General features: G+C 33.2%; 1 protein-coding gene across 1 annotated transcript; it reads left to right on the plus strand.

Moving 5' to 3' along the window:
• Positions 1-404: 404 nt before the first annotated feature.
• Positions 405-15,798, plus strand: LOC128222829 (uncharacterized). Its single transcript, XM_052931961.1, has 15 exons — positions 405-580; positions 761-922; positions 2,000-2,175; positions 2,299-2,486; positions 6,081-6,262; positions 7,331-7,501; positions 7,747-7,977; positions 8,542-8,712; positions 9,241-9,438; positions 9,882-10,163; positions 10,893-11,087; positions 11,467-11,622; positions 12,717-12,797; positions 14,623-14,713; positions 15,429-15,798. Exons 1-15 carry the CDS (start codon positions 436-438, stop codon positions 15,592-15,594), a joined length of 2,595 nt encoding a protein of 864 aa, XP_052787921.1. The 5' UTR covers positions 405-435; the 3' UTR covers positions 15,595-15,798.
• Positions 15,799-18,918: the final 3,120 nt, after the last annotated feature.

Consider the following 18,918-nt stretch of genomic DNA (forward strand, 5'->3'; position numbering starts at 1 on the left):
TAAACGTTATAAATGTTATTCTAAACACTGTTACCTTTAGAATGACAAATGCAATATAAATGCATGCATTTACCATAACATGCATTTGTTCATTTCTTGATTGTAGAACCTAGTTTCTTCACCATGGCCTTACCAGCAGAACTGTATTACGAAGGCGACTGCAATGATGATGCTACGAAAGAAATGATTAAGAACGCAGTGCTTGGATACTTAGCATCGATTCAAGAAGATATTGAAAGTTCGATATGTCCCGGCGAAAGCTGCTCAGTCGACAATCTTGGGGTGATTTGTGGTGAATCACGAAAGCGGAGAGAGACTGAACGGAAAAAGCGGGAGTTCGGGTTCGCACTGGTTCGCTTCCACATTGGTGCTGTCTTTAATACTTCAAACAGAGATGTTAATGAGGTGTATGAGGATTTACTACCAAAGCTGCAAATGATCGGAAACAGAATAACAACTGATGTAGCTGCTGGACGTCTTGATATAACAGGATTTGTGCTGGATAACGATGCGTTTATAGTTTCTAATGGAATTGCAAAGGTTTGCCCCGAAGGATATATCCTGGATGGATTCATTTGCAGTAAGTCTATAGTATAAAGTCCCTTATGCAATTTTGTTTATCTTCAAATATCATTTACATTTTAAACTTAATTCTAATTTATAGCGAGTTCAAAATGAAGGCCAATATTGTAGTCAAAGATAATAATTGCCGTTAAAGGAGAATATTAGAATAATTACTTGACTTAAAACGATATTTTAGAGGCTTGTCCTGCCGGTACTTACTTTAATGCATCATCGAAGACTTGTGAACTCTGTCCGATCGGCAAGTATGTTGAAAATTCCGGGAAATCTGAATGTGATTCATGTCCTCCCGATCATAGCACGTTGAAGACAGGATCAAAATTCCATTCAAACTGTACAAGTAAGTGTATCGATGCATTCTTAACTGCAAGCTTATGTATGTACTACATTATAATATCACAATCTATGGATGAAGTTCTATACTGTTGTCATCATGGGGTGAACAATAATGGTAAGGAAAGAATAATCATAACGTTGTACAATTTTGAGGACTGTTCAAGAAGTTCGTTAATATTTTTATGAGCTTTATATTGGATGGAATTTTATTTAAAGACATGAATCAAAGGCAAATTGTCTACTCCCTTTTCCGATGTTCATTTTTTTTTAAATTTTGTGAGTCCAGGTAGAGCATCCACTGATGCCGTCAAACTAATATGTACTTTTCAAAGACTGAAAAGCATTCTTTTCAAAATTTTAAATTTATTATTGGAGGTGTTCGTAGGCCTAAATAAGAACCCACAACAACGTGTTTGTTAATCACAAATCACTCACAGCTTTGTCACCTCTGTCCATTAGCATCGGATTATAGTTTCCTATTACATGTAAAAGCCTTTTAACGGCAGTTTTGATGTTGTCCGATTGTTAAATAATCTTGACAAGATATGTTGCAAAATAATGTGCCAGACGTTTAACTGAAGGAAAAGAAAGAAAGCAATTTACAGTGTTTTCATTAAAAGAAGTTAACAAAAGAAGGTTTCCATCGGACGATTGGGCGGCGCAGTAAATATTAAAAGTATAATTTTCCTATACGCAAATAAGCAGTGAATTAAACTTTTGACCACAAACACGCACCAGAATTGTGTTAATTTGCTTACAAATCAATTATCCGTTTTTATCCGAGAATATAGTTAATAACATTTCGCTCATGTTAGGTGAAATTCGTCGTTTATCCTGCCCATCAATGATCTTAATCCTTAAAAACCTCATAAGTTATTATTGAACTTATACGAACTTTTTAGACATACCCCCTTTTTGAACTGTATGCAAATGTTATACCCGATTGATTAGTCTATTTGCATATATTTGCCTTTTCCCGTCCCTTTCAAGTTTGTTGTCCATTCCATAAATCAAACGGTGCGAAGTCTCGACATATTTATAATATCATATTTATGTTAGGCAAGAATACATTTGTTTTCAGGATTATGCGAACCTGGTTTTGTATCTGGAACAACGATGATACCTTGTACTGCTTGCCCCCAGGGATCCTTCCAGTCTGACAAAGGGCAGACGACTTGTGTTCCATGTCCACCCGGAACAACGACATCTAGTAGAAACAATACATCATCGGCAGTGTGTCAGCCCTATGATATACAGGTTTGGCATTTTATAATTGATGTTGTTATATGAACCGTGAACGTTACAATTGGACTTTATTAGAATACGATATAATATATCACAGGTAATAATATGCTAACTATCACATTGCAAATTTTACAGTTAACTCAATTTATCGGCCGACATGAGGTTTCAAAGTGGTCTTCTCGGATTGCAGAACCAGTGTTTGTTTTATCATTCTGGGTGAAACTGGTTCACGGGTTAGGTCCAAATACGTCGCTTGCAATATCGGATGGAGATAATGATTTCATTTATGTGAATATGCAGGAAACCGTTGTGGTGCAAACCCAGTATGATTTTCAACAATTTTCCGCGTATATAATACTAAGTAGTTTATGCTTAAATGCTAGTTTTTGCATTTAATGTGTTACCATTCTTATGAGTGAAGAGTACGCATGCGTAACATTTCCTCATGTTTTATCAAGTCATATATATGCTTCCGATATATTTCCTTATATTTATAATTGCACTAAAAAATATACTTGTATATTGCACTCAAATAATATTTTAGTACCTCGAGGACGATAGGGACTAAACTAATGATTTTCATATATTCCATGTTTAAGCAATCGAATATTTTGTTTTGTTTTATAGAATCAAATCCACAACAAAGCTAGTACTGTGATAGTTTAATTAACCGTTATGTGTGTTTAATTTTGATCATTTAATATGGCATTATTTGAACGGAAATTGCTCGCTTATAGCTATTATGTAAAATAAATTATTAAAAATGAATTGTACATAAAGTTATTACAGCTTGTATATTAATTCCTAAACTAAAATGAAATTGGACGTAAAATGACTTATTTTGCATTCTTAAGGTCAAAAATACATTTTTATTATATTTGTTTCGGTTTGTTTTACATGTTATTGTTTTTGCTCTATAAAATGATACCCAAATAATATGGGGTCACCCAGCATCTTAAATTCACGCATGCATCGCATTATAAAGTGTTATATTTGAAACCTATTTTGAAGGAATGTTTTGATTTGATCTCAAATCGATATCTTACCGATGTTTTAAGAATTTCAATGAGCAATCATTTCAAAATGATCTTATTTTATCAGGAGTTGATATGATTGAAACAATAGTCAATCCGAATGATGCTTTAAATGTATTTTATTCTATTGTAAATCAAGTATTACTTAAACATGCTCCTATTAAGCAAAAAAGAGTGAAACATGATTTTCAACCTAACTGGTTTACTGATGAAATAAAAATAATGATATTTGAAAGAGACTAGTACCATAGAAATGGTAATCACAACAAATATAAGACATTAAGAAATAAAATTACCGCGTTAATTTAAAAAAGTAAGAAGGCAATTTTTAATCAAGCGGTGAAGGATAAAAAGGATCCAAGCTTTATCTGTAAGAATTTAAAGGATATTATCTCATTTGAAAAAGAATAGCAAGATAATTTTATCGGAGCAACTACAAGTTGATGATATAGAAGTTTCTGGAGGACTCAATTTTGTTAATGAACTTAACACTCATTTTACCAATATATCAAATATAATATAAAAAATGCACTTTAAACCTGAAAGTTTTAGTAAACTTAAATATGACCTAAACGTTAAATTAGGGCACAAAACTTTCGAATTGAATTATATAACACCACTTGGGGTAAAACAGATTATTCATAAACTTGATATAAGTAAATCGGGATAAATGAGATTGGCCTAAGAGTAATTAAACATTGCGGTGACTTCATCACACCATGCATTGCGTCTATTATAAATAACAGTATCATGAACGGAATATTTCAAGACTCTCTGCACGTGTATTACCATTGTTTTAATTAGGATACAAAAATGATCCAAGTAATTATCGTCCAATATCGATATTGCCAACCATATCAAAAATATTTAAAAGGCACATTGCAAACCAAGTTCAAGGTTACGTCCATTCTACAAACATTATACACACTAAACAGTCTGGATTAAGGAAAAACCATTCCTGTTGCACAGCGTTAACAAATTTAATAGTTACATGGGAAAAAGATATTGACAGTGGCAAAATTGTTGGTGCTGTCTTTCTAGACCTAATAAAAGTATTTGATTTAGTGGATCATGAAATTCTACTACATAAATTAAACTTGTATCATTTTTCTGAACATTCGATAACGTTTTTTAATTCCTACTTAACTAATAGAAAACAATTAGTAAAAGTCGGAAATATACAGTCTAGCTTGCTTCCAATATCATCAGGAGTACCTCAGGGATCCATTCTTGGTCCACTACTGTTTCTTATATATATCAATGACATTGCGCTTTATAATACGAATATAAACATCGACATATTTGCATATGACTCAACATTGCAACCGGTAGTAATATAGACAACATTGAAAGTTAACTACAACGACATCTTAATCTCGTTGTCAACTGGTGCAAAATAAATAACATGTCATTGCATCCATCTAAATCCAAGTGTATGGGTATCGGAACTATACATAAAACAAGTTAGTAAATTAATTCTTACAATCGATGGAACAGCATGAGAAAATGTGACTGTGCAAAAACTACTTGGAATCTATATAGATAATAACCCAAAATAGCGCCCACAAATAGAAATTGTTTGCAAAAAAATCAACTGTAGAATCTCATTTTTGAATCGTCTATTGTTCTACCTCAATGATGAGATGAAACGTTTGTTTAACAATGCATATATCCTTCCAATTTTAGATTATTGTTGTCATATTTGGGGCAAAGGAAACTCAAGCTACTTACATAAAGTTAAATCCTTGCAAAATAGGGCTGCAAAACTCATTCTTAAAATTCCTAAACGATCATTTTCAAACTGATCGTTACAAGAACTTCAGTGGCTAACGTTTCCAGACAGATGTAAATATCACTGTGCAACCCTTGTCTATAATACCCTCAATGGAAAAGCCCCGAGGTATATGTCTGAATTGCTAATCTTTGCAAATAATGAACGCTTTTCTCTAAGATCAACTTCAAAACAAGATTTAGTTTTGATACAAACACCGCGAACTAACTATTTCATGGATTCTTTTTCGTACTACAGTATGAAGGTTTATTCCCGACGAAATACGAAATGCAAAAAAGTTAAACACATTTAAGCATAAATTCAAATTGCACCTCTTGAAATGTGCAATCAATAGTTACAAAAATGTTTTTCATCTTTTCATTATCTTAAAGATTGAAATAACTGTTATTTTATAAATTGTTGTGTTTTATTGAGTGTCTGTCGGGGTGCACATGATGTATATTGAAATAACTTAAATTGTTATGTTAATTAAACATGATTTGTATAGAATAATTATATTCAAAACATCAATAGTTCTTGTATACGAATGTATAAGTGCGATGCAGATGTTTTATGATTTACCAATTTCATTTTGTTTTTGTTTGTTTGTTTTTTCTTCATAGAAGGCCACATTGTAAATATGATGTTGTTATGGCTGAACCTGTAATTATGTCATAATGTGTTTATACCTTTTCAAAACAAAGATATTATCATTATTATCATTAAGGAAACATAATCTTATTTACATGTTAAGTAATAATCGCAGTTGTTCGAGTGTTCATGATATATTAGCACAAGAGGGGTAGCCTTAGCACCCATCAAGCGTTCGTCTGTGTCTTTTGAAAATAAAGCCGATTGAAGACGATATTTGTATTAGGATGTGCTAGTGGTAATAAGGCGTCGTGCTGATCAACTTTAGTGCTATTATGCTAAAAAATATGACTAAATAACCCTTTGCTGGAAATACAGTATCGACGCCAAATTTCTCCATGTAAAAGATTAAGGGAAAGTCATTAGTTTGATTTAGCTTAAATGTCATTTGAACCATGGCTTATGTTTTGCTCAATGTGGCATTTTACAAACATCGACTTATTGTTTCTTTTTATTACTAGGTCAACTAAAATTGAAATACCCTCAAAATTGTCGAGCCGGTATTGGACAAACTTCATGATTGAGTTCGACTTTTCCACCTACGAAATGAGAGCATACGTGAACAATATCACCATTGTGCAAAAAACAGTTTTAACAGCAATGACGTCAAGTGACACAAAACTGTTTCTGGAATCATCTGGAGGTTAGCTTAAAATATAAATTCTTAATTTCTTTATAAAAGATTTTTCATAAGAATTATTTTACAAATGAAACTACACTTACTGGAACATGTAGTAACCTGTCAGCTTGTGTTCCTTCCCAACTTAAATCCTTCTATTGCATCAGGGTCAGCACATTTCACACTCATCGCTCAAATTATTCCTTTTATTGCGTCCACATGAAAGCCCCGTATTATAGTTATCGTCGTATTTATTCATAGGAACACGTTCAAATGCATTCGCATTGTCATAGTGTCATTAAATTCTGCAAAGTATGTAGATTACGAACATTAATGATACTTGTTAAGCCCTTGGTCAAATAAAAACGTTATCTCATTTCGAATGACCTAGTTATCGATCAGCCGTTTAATATTAGGATTGTTTTGTGTATTTTTAACAATAGTAAGGATATCTCACCGATGTTTTGAAAAGAAATACTAATACGGTTATAAGCTTTGGAAATAAGATGTTTTAGTGCATTAACGGTTTATGAGCAGCCAGAAAGCTAAACTTAAAGAATTAAAAAACTGCACTTGTGTGTACCACTGTGGTATACAAACGGCTTTTGATTCATGACATTAAGCAATGTCTTATCCTCAAAATCAAAGCAAATGACATAATTCGTGCAATTTCTTCAATAACTTATAAAGCAAAAATGACATTCAATATGGCAGCCAGTCAATGAAAATTTTGGCCTTGATCATTTACTATACCAAATCTAAAATAAGAAGTATTTCGGATGATAAATACTATAAGAACTAACGTTAGGCATTGACTTTCTGGTAATTTGCTAACCATTTCATTCCTTATATGTTTTGCATCTACTGTTGTGTCGTCTTAAACCCAATAAGCATGCAAATCATTAAACAAAAGCTTGGATTTCACCTCAAAGTATGACATGTTGTTATTGGAAACGTTTAAAATTTATTTTACATACAAACTGTGTCTTAAATATTGTTTTCGACAAGATTCATGTACTCATTATTTGTGTGATTTCTTTTCTAAAATAATAACTAAAAATTACTTACTCATTATATATTGCTTTATTCTAGAAATGCAACTGTCGAATTTTAAAGTATTTAACAGGACATTATCAGTTCAGGAAAGAGAAGAACTTACAAAATCTTGTACCGTCCATAACGATGACCAGGTTTCTTCTTTTAGCGCGCTGTTAAACGATTTTATTGATGGTATAAGCGTTGTAATGCCATCTGAATGTGATCGTAAGTTGAAACTCTTGATTGAAAAGATACTTTAATTTCCATGTTAACGAACGTCATTTCCTCGTTAAAACACGTAATGTATCATAGTCAACGTCAGTTTAAAAAACACCAGCAGAGCCTCAGATCTATTCAATACGCCAAGGTGTTCGTACATTAGCGTAAATTGTACATGATTGTGTTTGTGCTGTATACTTGTATTCAATTATTTAATGGTGTCGTTACTTATTTGATTACGTTTCATTCAGCTATAGATGAATGCAGTGAATTGCCGTGTGGAAACCACACATGTATCAACAAAATGGATGATTTTGAATGTATCTGCCAAGCGGGTTGGTCTGGAGATACTTGTAAGATTCCTCCAGACTTTTGTCATCAACATGAATGTGGAACGCACAGCGTTTGTGTCAATATACACACTTCATACAAATGCAACTGCACTGACAATTACTCGGGAATCTTCTGCCACACACCACCAGGTATTAAATAATTGGTTAACAATACACCATATTAGAGACAGATTGGTACTCTAGGTAGAAGAGCTTTAAGATATTTTAAACAAGCCTGTCCTGTTAGAACTGTGATATAAAAGTTTGATTTAATGTTGAAGTTTGAGCTTTTGCATATAACCTTTTGATTTTTTTAATTAGGTAAGTCATTGTGTTTGGCTCATGACATGGTTTGGAAAGTTCAGAAGTTTGATGGACCAGGGATTCAAAGAACAATCAAACCAATACAAATTTCAAATGTATTTCAGATAGTATTAAGTTATTGTATCATATGATAACTGAGATACTTATGTTTTCTAACTGTACCATCTTTACCGGTAAAATCCCTGAATATCGCGGTATGCGGTATCGCGTGCATGATTTCGGAAGTCGTACGCGAAAGTAGCAGACAAACGCGGCGATGACGCGCACCACTGCGTATCAACGTCATTTTCCGCGATGACACAATCCCTTCCGCGGTGGCAACGCGTTTTGTTTTGTATAAAAACGCGCTGTGGAAGTGTATTTATTGATTTTATCTTTTTTTATGTAAAGTGAATGGAGTATGGTCAATGTGGAATGATTGGTCAAGCTGTGATGCTACATGCGGTGGTGGAACGAAGCAAAGACATCGGCAGTGTATTTACCAAGGAGACGGCATTCCTGGGTCATTTTGTCCTGGACTGGCCAATGAAACTAGGCATTGTAATCCTGAAAAATGTCCAGGTAAACATAGATAGCGGGATACGTTTCCGTTTCGAAAACGGCATGTTAGTTTTTAAGCAGAAAGCATAAAGTTAAAATGATTGCTGAATATTTTGTTTATTGACTTTCTATGATTTAATTGTTGCATCTCTCTCTCCCTCTCTCTCTCTCTCTCTCTCTCTCTCTCTCTCTCTCTCTCTCTCTCTCTCGTTTTAAGTTAGTCACAAACTGCCTTAACGTGATTTTAATTTCTAATATAATAAATAACTAGCAGACAATGTTTATGTGTAATAAGGCTTAATATAGCAAGAAATCTAATTTCCCGTCTCGATCAAAAGGTATTAACATAATCAAATATTAATTATTTTTTTACAGAAAATAGACATCATGCCTTCAGACATATTCTTGTTTACTTGTCAAAGCAAAATATTGTCCAATCTGACAGCGGTATCTGAGGAGTTTTTCCCCATTCACGATACTTATTCGATATGGCTACATTGAAAGATCGTAGTGTAATGCTTATTACTAAATTTTAACGTTTATTTGCAGAATGTCCTTCGCTCAAAAGAGGGGCTGGAACACGAAAACACTGTGAGACAAATGAAGTAACAGAAGAGATAATCTGCAATCTTACTTGTGTTATTGGGACCACATTTCCGTCTGGCCAGAGACCGTATGAGTCATATACTTGCGGAAGGACAACAGGCTACGTTTGGGAACCATTTGACGTACTTCCTAATTGTGAAGGTCGATATTAGACGTTGTCATACATACATATTAGCCCTTATTAACAGAACATTATAGATATTCCAGTCATACTTAAGCATTGTCAATATACGTAAGGATGTTCAATTTATCCAGCTATAAGACCAAAGGCAATTTATATATTACCTTACGTATGAGTACACCTTAGTTATTTGAGTTGTACGATGTGCACGAAGCTACCCGTTGTAGTTTGTGTTTTGGAATACACAACATAAATAATGCACATTGTTTGGCTTCTGCCTCTAGTTTTGACTTATGTGCGTGTGTCTGTAATTGTCATTGTCTTTTAAGAATAAATGATGAAAAATAGCTGACAACATTATTTGATAGTAACACACACCATAAAACATCATGGTATCTTGTTGATGTCGATTACCATATATTAGTACTTGGATTACTTTCACACATGCCAGCACTGTTTTCAGATTACGATCCACCAACAACTTTGGGATTTATGCTGGAAGGCGAATTCAATAGTGACTTACCTATCACAGGAAGAGATGCAGTCGCATCAAACATTGAATCTGAAACAAATATGGTTAACTGCATTAAGACAAGCAAGTGTCAGATGACAGTTGACTGGGATAACAACGCATCTGAAAGGCAGGAAAGAGCAGCTACGGGAACATCTTTAAGACTTGTGTTTTCAAGCTCTTTTGAAGGATTAGATGACATGAATATCACGCAGTATCTGACGGACGGAACAGGTTTACACATTTGTTGGAAAGCCAAACTATGCAGAATTAATATGCAAATGGTGCAATTAATTGAATATACAATCAATTAACCATGTTCCACTGTACAAAGATTTTTGAATTACTCATACAGTTTATTTCCATTTTTCCAATTTCGTCTTTAAGAAATATTATAAACATTATATGCAGTATATAATCTATAAAGTTTGAATTCATATAAACATATTGATGTGGCATTGTATAACATTTTGTTGAAGTGTATTTCTGCAATGCTCTTATACTCTGATAAAAAGGAAAATATTAGCAAAGTGGATAAAATGCAATATATAAGAGATCGACTTATTCACAAAGTCATTAAAACATGGATTTTGTTTATTTTTCGTAAACCAAAAAGCGTTTTCAAATCATCTTGAACCCGTTGCTATGTCTTACTTTACGATAATATTTTGATTGGTTGAGTTAAATATGTGAAGTATAAATTTTACCGAAGCCCTATAGTTCATGAAGAAAAGTATTTAAATTTAATAACAAAATACTTTAAGGGATCTCGAACTATTTTAGAAAACAATATTTCCAAAGAGACGCATTTTACTTTCACAAGTATTATTTTGTTTTCAACTGTGGTATCTTTTTAAATATGTATAATTATTGGACGACTTCTTATGATCATCAAATTTTAATAATGCAATGATTTTGCAACAACACTAATGCACCATTTCAATGATAAACTTTTATTTCCAGTAAGCTCTGATCTAAACGAACTACTTTCCACATTTTCTGACCTACAAGAATTGTCTGAACGCCTCGAAAACAACAGTGCCGTCATTTTTACTGTCGATGTAGACGGAACAGTCTATTCACTGGATGAGAGCTCCGTTCAGTCCCGCTTGTCAGTAACGTGCCCGTCAGGTTATGCTGCAACGGACGGAATGTGTGGTATGATTTTTATTTTTTCAATGTCAGTCGTAAATGTGTTTGTAAATTAGATTGAATTTAAACAAAATCAGACAGGGACAGAGAGTAATCAACAACTAAATTACATTATCAATGCAGAAGCATTTGTCTAATCTAGTTGTTTAACTTTAACATTCGCTTTTAAACTAACCATTTTCTATCCAATTATTGTTTCGTTTTTTAAGTCAAAACACAGTTTAATGGTCCGAGTGTGCATACGAGATAAATTTTGTCGTAGCTGTGACGTTGCAACGCATCAGTCAGAGAAAGGTCAAACGAACTGCTCCAAATGTATGCTTTGTGATGTTGTATTATGAATATACAAAATTAGTATATACATAACTCTCTTTCGTATACCCAGTCCAATGCTCGGAGGGCACTTACGAACACCTGTCAGTGTGTCGAAGCTGTGACCTTGGAATGTATCAGTCGTCGAAAGGTCAAACAAATTGCATTGTATGTCCCGATGATTTCACAACCGCAACCGACATGTCTACGGATGTCTCAGACTGTTCAGGTTAGAAAAAGTACTTGTACAAACTACAATCACATAGCTTATAAGAAAATTCGGTGGACAAAATAACCTAAATACTTACTTGAAAAACTACAGAAACAAGCTCAGTAGAACCTTTGCAGGGCAAAATTATGCTTTTGAAAGAAATCGTAAAATATATACGAACGATCACACTCGAGAATTAAAGGTGAAGGACCACACAATATTAACATCAGAGGGAATCTTTTGAACGATCGCAACGTACCAAAACTTACTGAAGTGTTGCGTCTAAATGCCATAAAGGAACTAAAACAACCGGCCGTTTAGATTCACTGGCAATAATCTTATTCAAACTACTTTCTGGCTGCACTACTCACCATACCAGTTCAAACAATTCAGGGTTTTCCAGTGAACGGCGTTTTGTATTGTTTACAATTATGACGTGTTTCTTTTAAGTTACTGTTTATATTAGTTTATTTATCGATACAATGACGTTCGATCTTCAAGGTTTGTGTGTGTGTTTTGTCTTTTGTTGATCATTACTTTCAAGTGTATATATGCTTAAGTGTTTGTATTGTTTCCGTATACTGGTATTCCTCCTTATAGAATACAAAACAATATTTCGTTTTCCTTCCAACTCTTATGCAAAAAAAGAAACCAAAGAAAAACTACGGTGTAGTACCTAACTTGTGGATAAATGACAGTTTTAGTTTAATATACTGCACGCTACTTATTGAACGCTAGCACGTAAGGCTACTCCAATTGGGAACAGTTTTTATGATATTATGATAAATAATTTTTAAACGAAAACAAATTGCTCATTTTCTTTTGGCTATACGTATTGCTATGCAACGCATTCACAAAAACCATTGTTCATGTTTTGTATCATACTCTATTTATGTAAAAACGAATACAAAGAAAACACTCTTCTTTTTGTTTAAATGCATTGAATAGTGGCTATGCTATTTGCTGTGAGGCGCATTCAGCATTGCATATATCACAATTGAATTATGACGCCTTGTTTTTGATGGATCTAGAGCATTGTGTCCGAAAACAGCGTAATGTGTTGGTACTATGCTTGTACCTGTAGTTTGCTATTTTATTTTATCCTGTTACAGTAAAGGTGAACCCAAACGTTGATACAGGTGATACAGGTGATGATCAAACCAATTTCCACAGTCAGCCGCAAAGTGTCAAATGTGCGTATATCTTTGCTCTTTTCGTTTCTTCGTTGTTTGTTATGCTGGTAAAATGTGCATGATTAATTTTATCTCAGTATTAGCATTTAATAAAAGTAAAAATTGTTATATGTTTCATTATATTTCCAATTATACTTCGAACGTTTAATTGAAATTGAGTGATAAACCTGTAACTACTTCCTAAATAATGCATTTACGGAAAATATTAATTACTCATAACAAGATTGTTACCGTGTATTAAATAGCTGAACGCGCAAACATATTAAATGATTGGTGAGTGCTAAAAAAATTATCTGCGATCTACTATCGTCTCATAATGGAGATATACAGTGTTTTCTGCACCTTTCTTTCAAATAAACACGGTATCCACGGTAAACCATTGTTTTCGACATTTATTCATCCTTTTTGTTAAATAAAAACAATTATAATAATTCTGGTAAATCTAATTTGAGAGTAAGAGTGTATCTTTAAATGTGTAGAAAAACAATAACCATTATATTTATTCCATATATCAAATACATCTTTTTATTTTGTTTTATGATAACTCCAATTTAGGCAAAACCCCCTCGAAATCATCAAATGCAATTTGTTTTATTACCGTAACGTTATATTAGGAAAATGGTTTTCAAAGTCAATACAAAGACAATGTCACATAAATACAAGTTTGGATACAAGGCAACATATGTCACCGTAACCATTGTGTCCAGTGTTCAGTGATATTTTCTGAACGTCATATGAACTTTCCATGCAACAAAAGGATACGAGTATTTTTTTCTTGTTGTTTGGCACATCGCTATGTATTTCTTAAATTAAACCACGGTTATTATTGCGGATGCATGCACAATCGTGTATACATTTAACATTTGATTGTATTTGTTTAATAGCTGCTTCAAATTAATTGACCTAATGTAATGTTTTTCACCTTTATTTCAAACTTGTTTTGAATGCTTACAATGCGACACCATTCTACCAAAGACATTTTTTACCTTTAACTTTAGAGACATTTTAAAGAATGGAACCTTTTTCATCAGAAATAATAATATTGAAAATGATAACATTATTTGCAATACTTCATCATCCATTATAACAAACCAATTCCTTATTCCTTTTAAATTCTAAGTGCGTCATTAATACTTCCAACGATCTAAGTCTCAAATTCAGCATCAAAAGGAAACGTAATGACATAAAAGCATAATAGCATAAAAGAAAACATTGGAATGGCCAAAACTTATAGTAAATCAGTCGCAATGCAACGCATGTCACATTATAATTAAGAATATAGACGATAATCGCTGTTACCATCTTCTCTGTGCTACCTTATCAGCGAATGTTTCTCAGTATACAATATTCCATTGAACGTCCTTGAGGCTTTGAAAGCGATGCACAACCTGACAGTTTGTCTTTGTATACACTCTTTTCATTAGGGCAATTTTACTTTTCACGCGGTTATGCATAAGTAGCAACTTCTTGGTATGTTTTCATCCACATGATTCAATTATGATTCAATTTATATGCATATACACATTACATGCGTCTTTGGTATCAACGACGAGCAAACGAATTTAGGTATTTTAACTACATATAGATAATGACATTTTTAGATCAGTTTCATTACCTATGAAACTCCGTTCATATATCTGTCCTTTATTTATTGGCAAAACAATGTGTTCATGTATGCTTAACGTTTAGAGACACATATCTAGTTAACCGATCAAACACTATTAAAGCATACACCGAATCGTTTTACTCGAATTTCTCTCATTGTCTTTCAAAGCATCGGTTTCAACTAAACTTAACGTATTTCTATTCTTGTTCAAAATTACAGGGGGTGTAATTGTAGCGATTGTGCTGAGCTGTTTTGTCCTGGTTATCGCAGTGGTTGCTGCTAGCTGCTTTCTCTACAAGAACAATGCAGGGTTAGTGTTTTTATTGTCGGTAGCGTCCTGCGTCATCGGTATCAGCTACACACTAAATTTAGTAGTAATTATCCAATCTCCACGACACTTAGTGACAATGTATTTGGGCGAAGTGTCTAAGTCCAGTTTGCCAGACGTCTAATGAAAAATCTGCGTAAAACTAGAGTAATGCCTCTTTGATATTTACCTATAGTTTGTTGATTAACCATGTTTTCACGACGTACTTGATATATGGGAAGGGTTAATGGAGACCTTTCGTAGAATTGTGTTTGTGTCCCCTAGGACCAAGGTCAATGTCTCCGTTTCTAAAAAAAAGACAAACGGCTAAAACTAAAACACGTAAGTTAGGGTTGCCAGATTGCGACCAAACTGGGTTTATAGGAAGAGTTTATGGAAACCTTCCATGTGAGTGCATTTTGGGCCCCTTGTGTCAAGGTCAAGTCACTGTTAGTTCAAATAAAATAATGATTGGTACTGAAACTTGAGTTACGGTTGACATATTGCTACCAAACGTGGTATATAGAAATAGTTTATGTAAGCCTTTCATAGGATTGCAATGTCAAGGTTACTGTTACAAAAACATATATCATAATACATTCTTAACATGTGTCACCCTATTGGAATGAATCTGTGTGTCTGTGTTTGCCTTTTTAAACAGTATATTCATAGAAAGATTCCCACAAAACTCAATCCTCAGTCGTTTTTCCTTTGACAGGCGGAAGAGCAGGGCGGAACAAAGAGGAAGTAAGGCTAGTCTCAACCAAGTCAGCCCAGAGATACAAGCTACTTATGTTGTGGAAAATAGGATCAGATCAGATGTGTCTGGGATATCACTTAAAGACATGGATCGCCTCCACCTGTACAATAAAGATATTTTTTAAATAAAAGTATTATGTAAAAATGAAAGAACTCACTTTTATGTTTGCTATGCAGTGTATAGTTTTAGCAGTGTTTAATAAAGTAGATGTATGCTAACAAAAACGTTCAGGCACCGGAAATTGATAGGATAATGTTACAAATTGATTTCGCTTGTTCCCAAAGCTCAATGATTATATTGGACATATTATGAAGACTAATGGACAATAATAAAGGAAAATACGTATTTCGAGCTGCTTATATTTAAAGAGTGTAATATTTGTAAACGGAAACCTTAGTAATAAAATTTATTTTTTAAATAGGTTGTTATGTGTTGTGTTGTTGTCATTTTCAAGCCAATGTGAAATGCTTTTTATTGAATTCAAGAAGTTCATTTCAATAGTCGTGTACATTTTTCGATTACACCGGACAGAAGAGTAAATCACACTGGTAAACATTGACCCAGACGAAATTGCGATGTTAATAAGAGTTATAATGGTATCCGGATATTTTACCGTAGAATATCTTTAAAAAGAAATCCGACCCTAGCAACGGCCCTTGAATTCACCTCGGGCCAGTTATCACGGTACGCCCAGCTTTGTCATGCACTAAACTCTATTTAATACATATAGATTTTCCTCTTTTGTACTTTTTAAAGCCTACCTCCACTTCAGTCTGTTATATTTCTATCACCTTTAAGCTTGACGATACTGAGTTATCTACTCTCAAAATAAATATAGTAGTTTGAGAGTAAGCCGAGTCGAAAACAAAAACAAAACGCAAACAACTAAGTGATGCCAGTTAACCTTTCAAGTTAATTTTGCACTTCACGATTTCGTCGCTCTCCATTTTGATTTAAATTTAAAATTGCACTAAGGCGCACATGCAAAACGATAATCGGCCCGAGCATCAAACTTTTAAGAGGCGATTTTATACAATTATCTAGTAAACGTTTGTTTTAAATTTTACTTTTTTTCAAAATAAGCTTACATATAATTTTGATCATTTTGATATCACATTGTAGTTTAACATGGACAACAACGAGATGATTTATGTATATGCGTGCAAAAAATAAAATGATGACCACAGAATTGAGATAAAAATTGTAGAAGCGTATCCTGTGTTTAACTTCTGGTATACTTTTAAGCTTTTGCTGGTGTAAGAGTTGGTCTGTTTTGAATAAAAATAAATATGATAAAAGTAGATATATTGAAAGATGTAAAACATGTATATACTATTGAAATGGTAAAAGGTGGAAGTAAAAGTAGTACATGAAGGTAAGAGTCGTGTGTGGTATTGATTGTGGTAAGTGATAGTAACAGTATAAGTTATATCATTGTTATTTTTGTAACGGTCAAAACTGTTATCCCGAGATGATAGGGATGTCATTTGTATATTTACCCGAGGCCGATAGGCCGAGGCCATTTTAGAATGTCATCCTCGACACCGACAAATATCATATATATAAATTTAGGACAATTAAGAAAAGAAAAAAAAAGAAATTGAACATCGAAATGTTGTCTATTCGACCATGAATCATATTAACATTGACCCGAATGTGTGATTACAATTTCCAAAACGTTTTAATGATAAAGCTTCGAATGTACAAAGCTTAGATTACATTTAACGTTTGGAACTCAATTTGGGTATGTGGGGTCAATGACGTTGTTACCTAAAATAGAAAACAATGTATACGCTAAATAACTTAAGTTAAGAGTGAAGTATAGTTATGAGACTTGGCATGAAGAAATCTGTAACTCCCTATATCGGAAACTTACTAAATCTTACCATACTGATAGTGGGGTCATGTTATCAACGAGCATAAAACCAAAAATCGTAAGATCGGAAAATTCAGTTGAATACTATTGTAATGTCAGAGTTCGAATTTGATTTGGACATTTAAGTCCACCTAGCATAACATTTCTAGCTAAAGCAACACCAAATGGATTTCTAGGACATCGGATTTTTTTCAGAAAAGACATGAGGCAAGCGAACGAAAACAAAAAAAAATGTTTCATTTTCCTACTGAATTGGAGCGAGCGACAAGTGATCTGGTAAAAACACAACATATATTTGTATCTAAACATGACACAAATGCCACATGAACATAAAAAAGTGTCTATACAATACCATTACTTTATTTCGGAACACAAACTGACTCGTGGTTTAAATGAAAGCAAAACGTCATCACAAATGAATGTCAGAGACTTCAAAGTGACCACTACACCAGACAAAGATCACTCCCAACAGCTCACTGTAAGCGTGCATGTTCAGCTATTAAAGCAAACCAATATTTTATGTTTCCAATTCAAATAATGAATAGTATTAATTAGTATTCAAATAGTTCATGTGCATGTGTATTTTGATCAATTAAATATCTTTTTTTCAGTTTCTTAGAATACAGTAATCCAACTTAACTCATGTTTTATTATTTGAACCTACATTGACATCAAAATGAATAGTTCAATAAATACATCATTCCAAGGAAAATAAACTTAACCTCAAACAGTAAAATGGTTAATGTACACAGGGTCCAATCAACAAAAAAAGCTGGATATCTACCAAAGGATGATAAACTAGGCCAATCACAAAAGTATGATTGCTTATGAACACAATTAATCAGCAGTATAAAAGTAACTTCTGTATAACTAAACTAGCTATCCTTATAGAGAAATCTAACTAAAGTTTAAATCACCAATTCATTCTAACTACAAACAATGCAAATATGTGAAATAATAGGAATACTTCTTTATCAATATTTAATAAAAAGAAAATACATTTAAACTCTAAAATAGATGCTGAATCAAACGAATACAATATAAGCAAAATAAGGTCTTCATTAAGAGTTATAACACTGAAAAAAGACACAATTTAGTAAAACTGAGGTTTACTAGTTAGGTATGTGGTTAATATTCTCCCCTTCTTTTCATTCCCCTCCCTAACACGTATTGTATTGATAAACTTTTAAGTCGACTAGTTTTAAAAAATAAGCAAAAACAACCTAACAACTGAATACAAAACAAGTTCCATGATCAAAAATGCAATACATAACCTTTCTCTTTTTAGAATACATGTATGCTTACATGTATCGCGTATAATGAATGCAAATTTAAAAGTAGTAATAAACTATGAAGTCAACGTGATAATGTGACGTAAACTGTTTACATCAAAGGTTAACAGTCTCTAGATATGCACACTATTTCAAATTAAACAGTCATTGAGCAGTCCTTTTTCATAAACAGCTCTGATGCACAAATGTTTTTTTTTTATTTCTTGAAATACTTACGTATATTGTTAAGTATATTTTTTATTAAACTTGTGTGGTTAACCGTTTTGCCTGGATACGTTTT

Source organism: Mya arenaria, chromosome 17, assembly GCF_026914265.1.
Source record: "Mya arenaria isolate MELC-2E11 chromosome 17, ASM2691426v1".
Taxonomy (NCBI): domain Eukaryota; kingdom Metazoa; phylum Mollusca; class Bivalvia; order Myida; family Myidae; genus Mya; species Mya arenaria.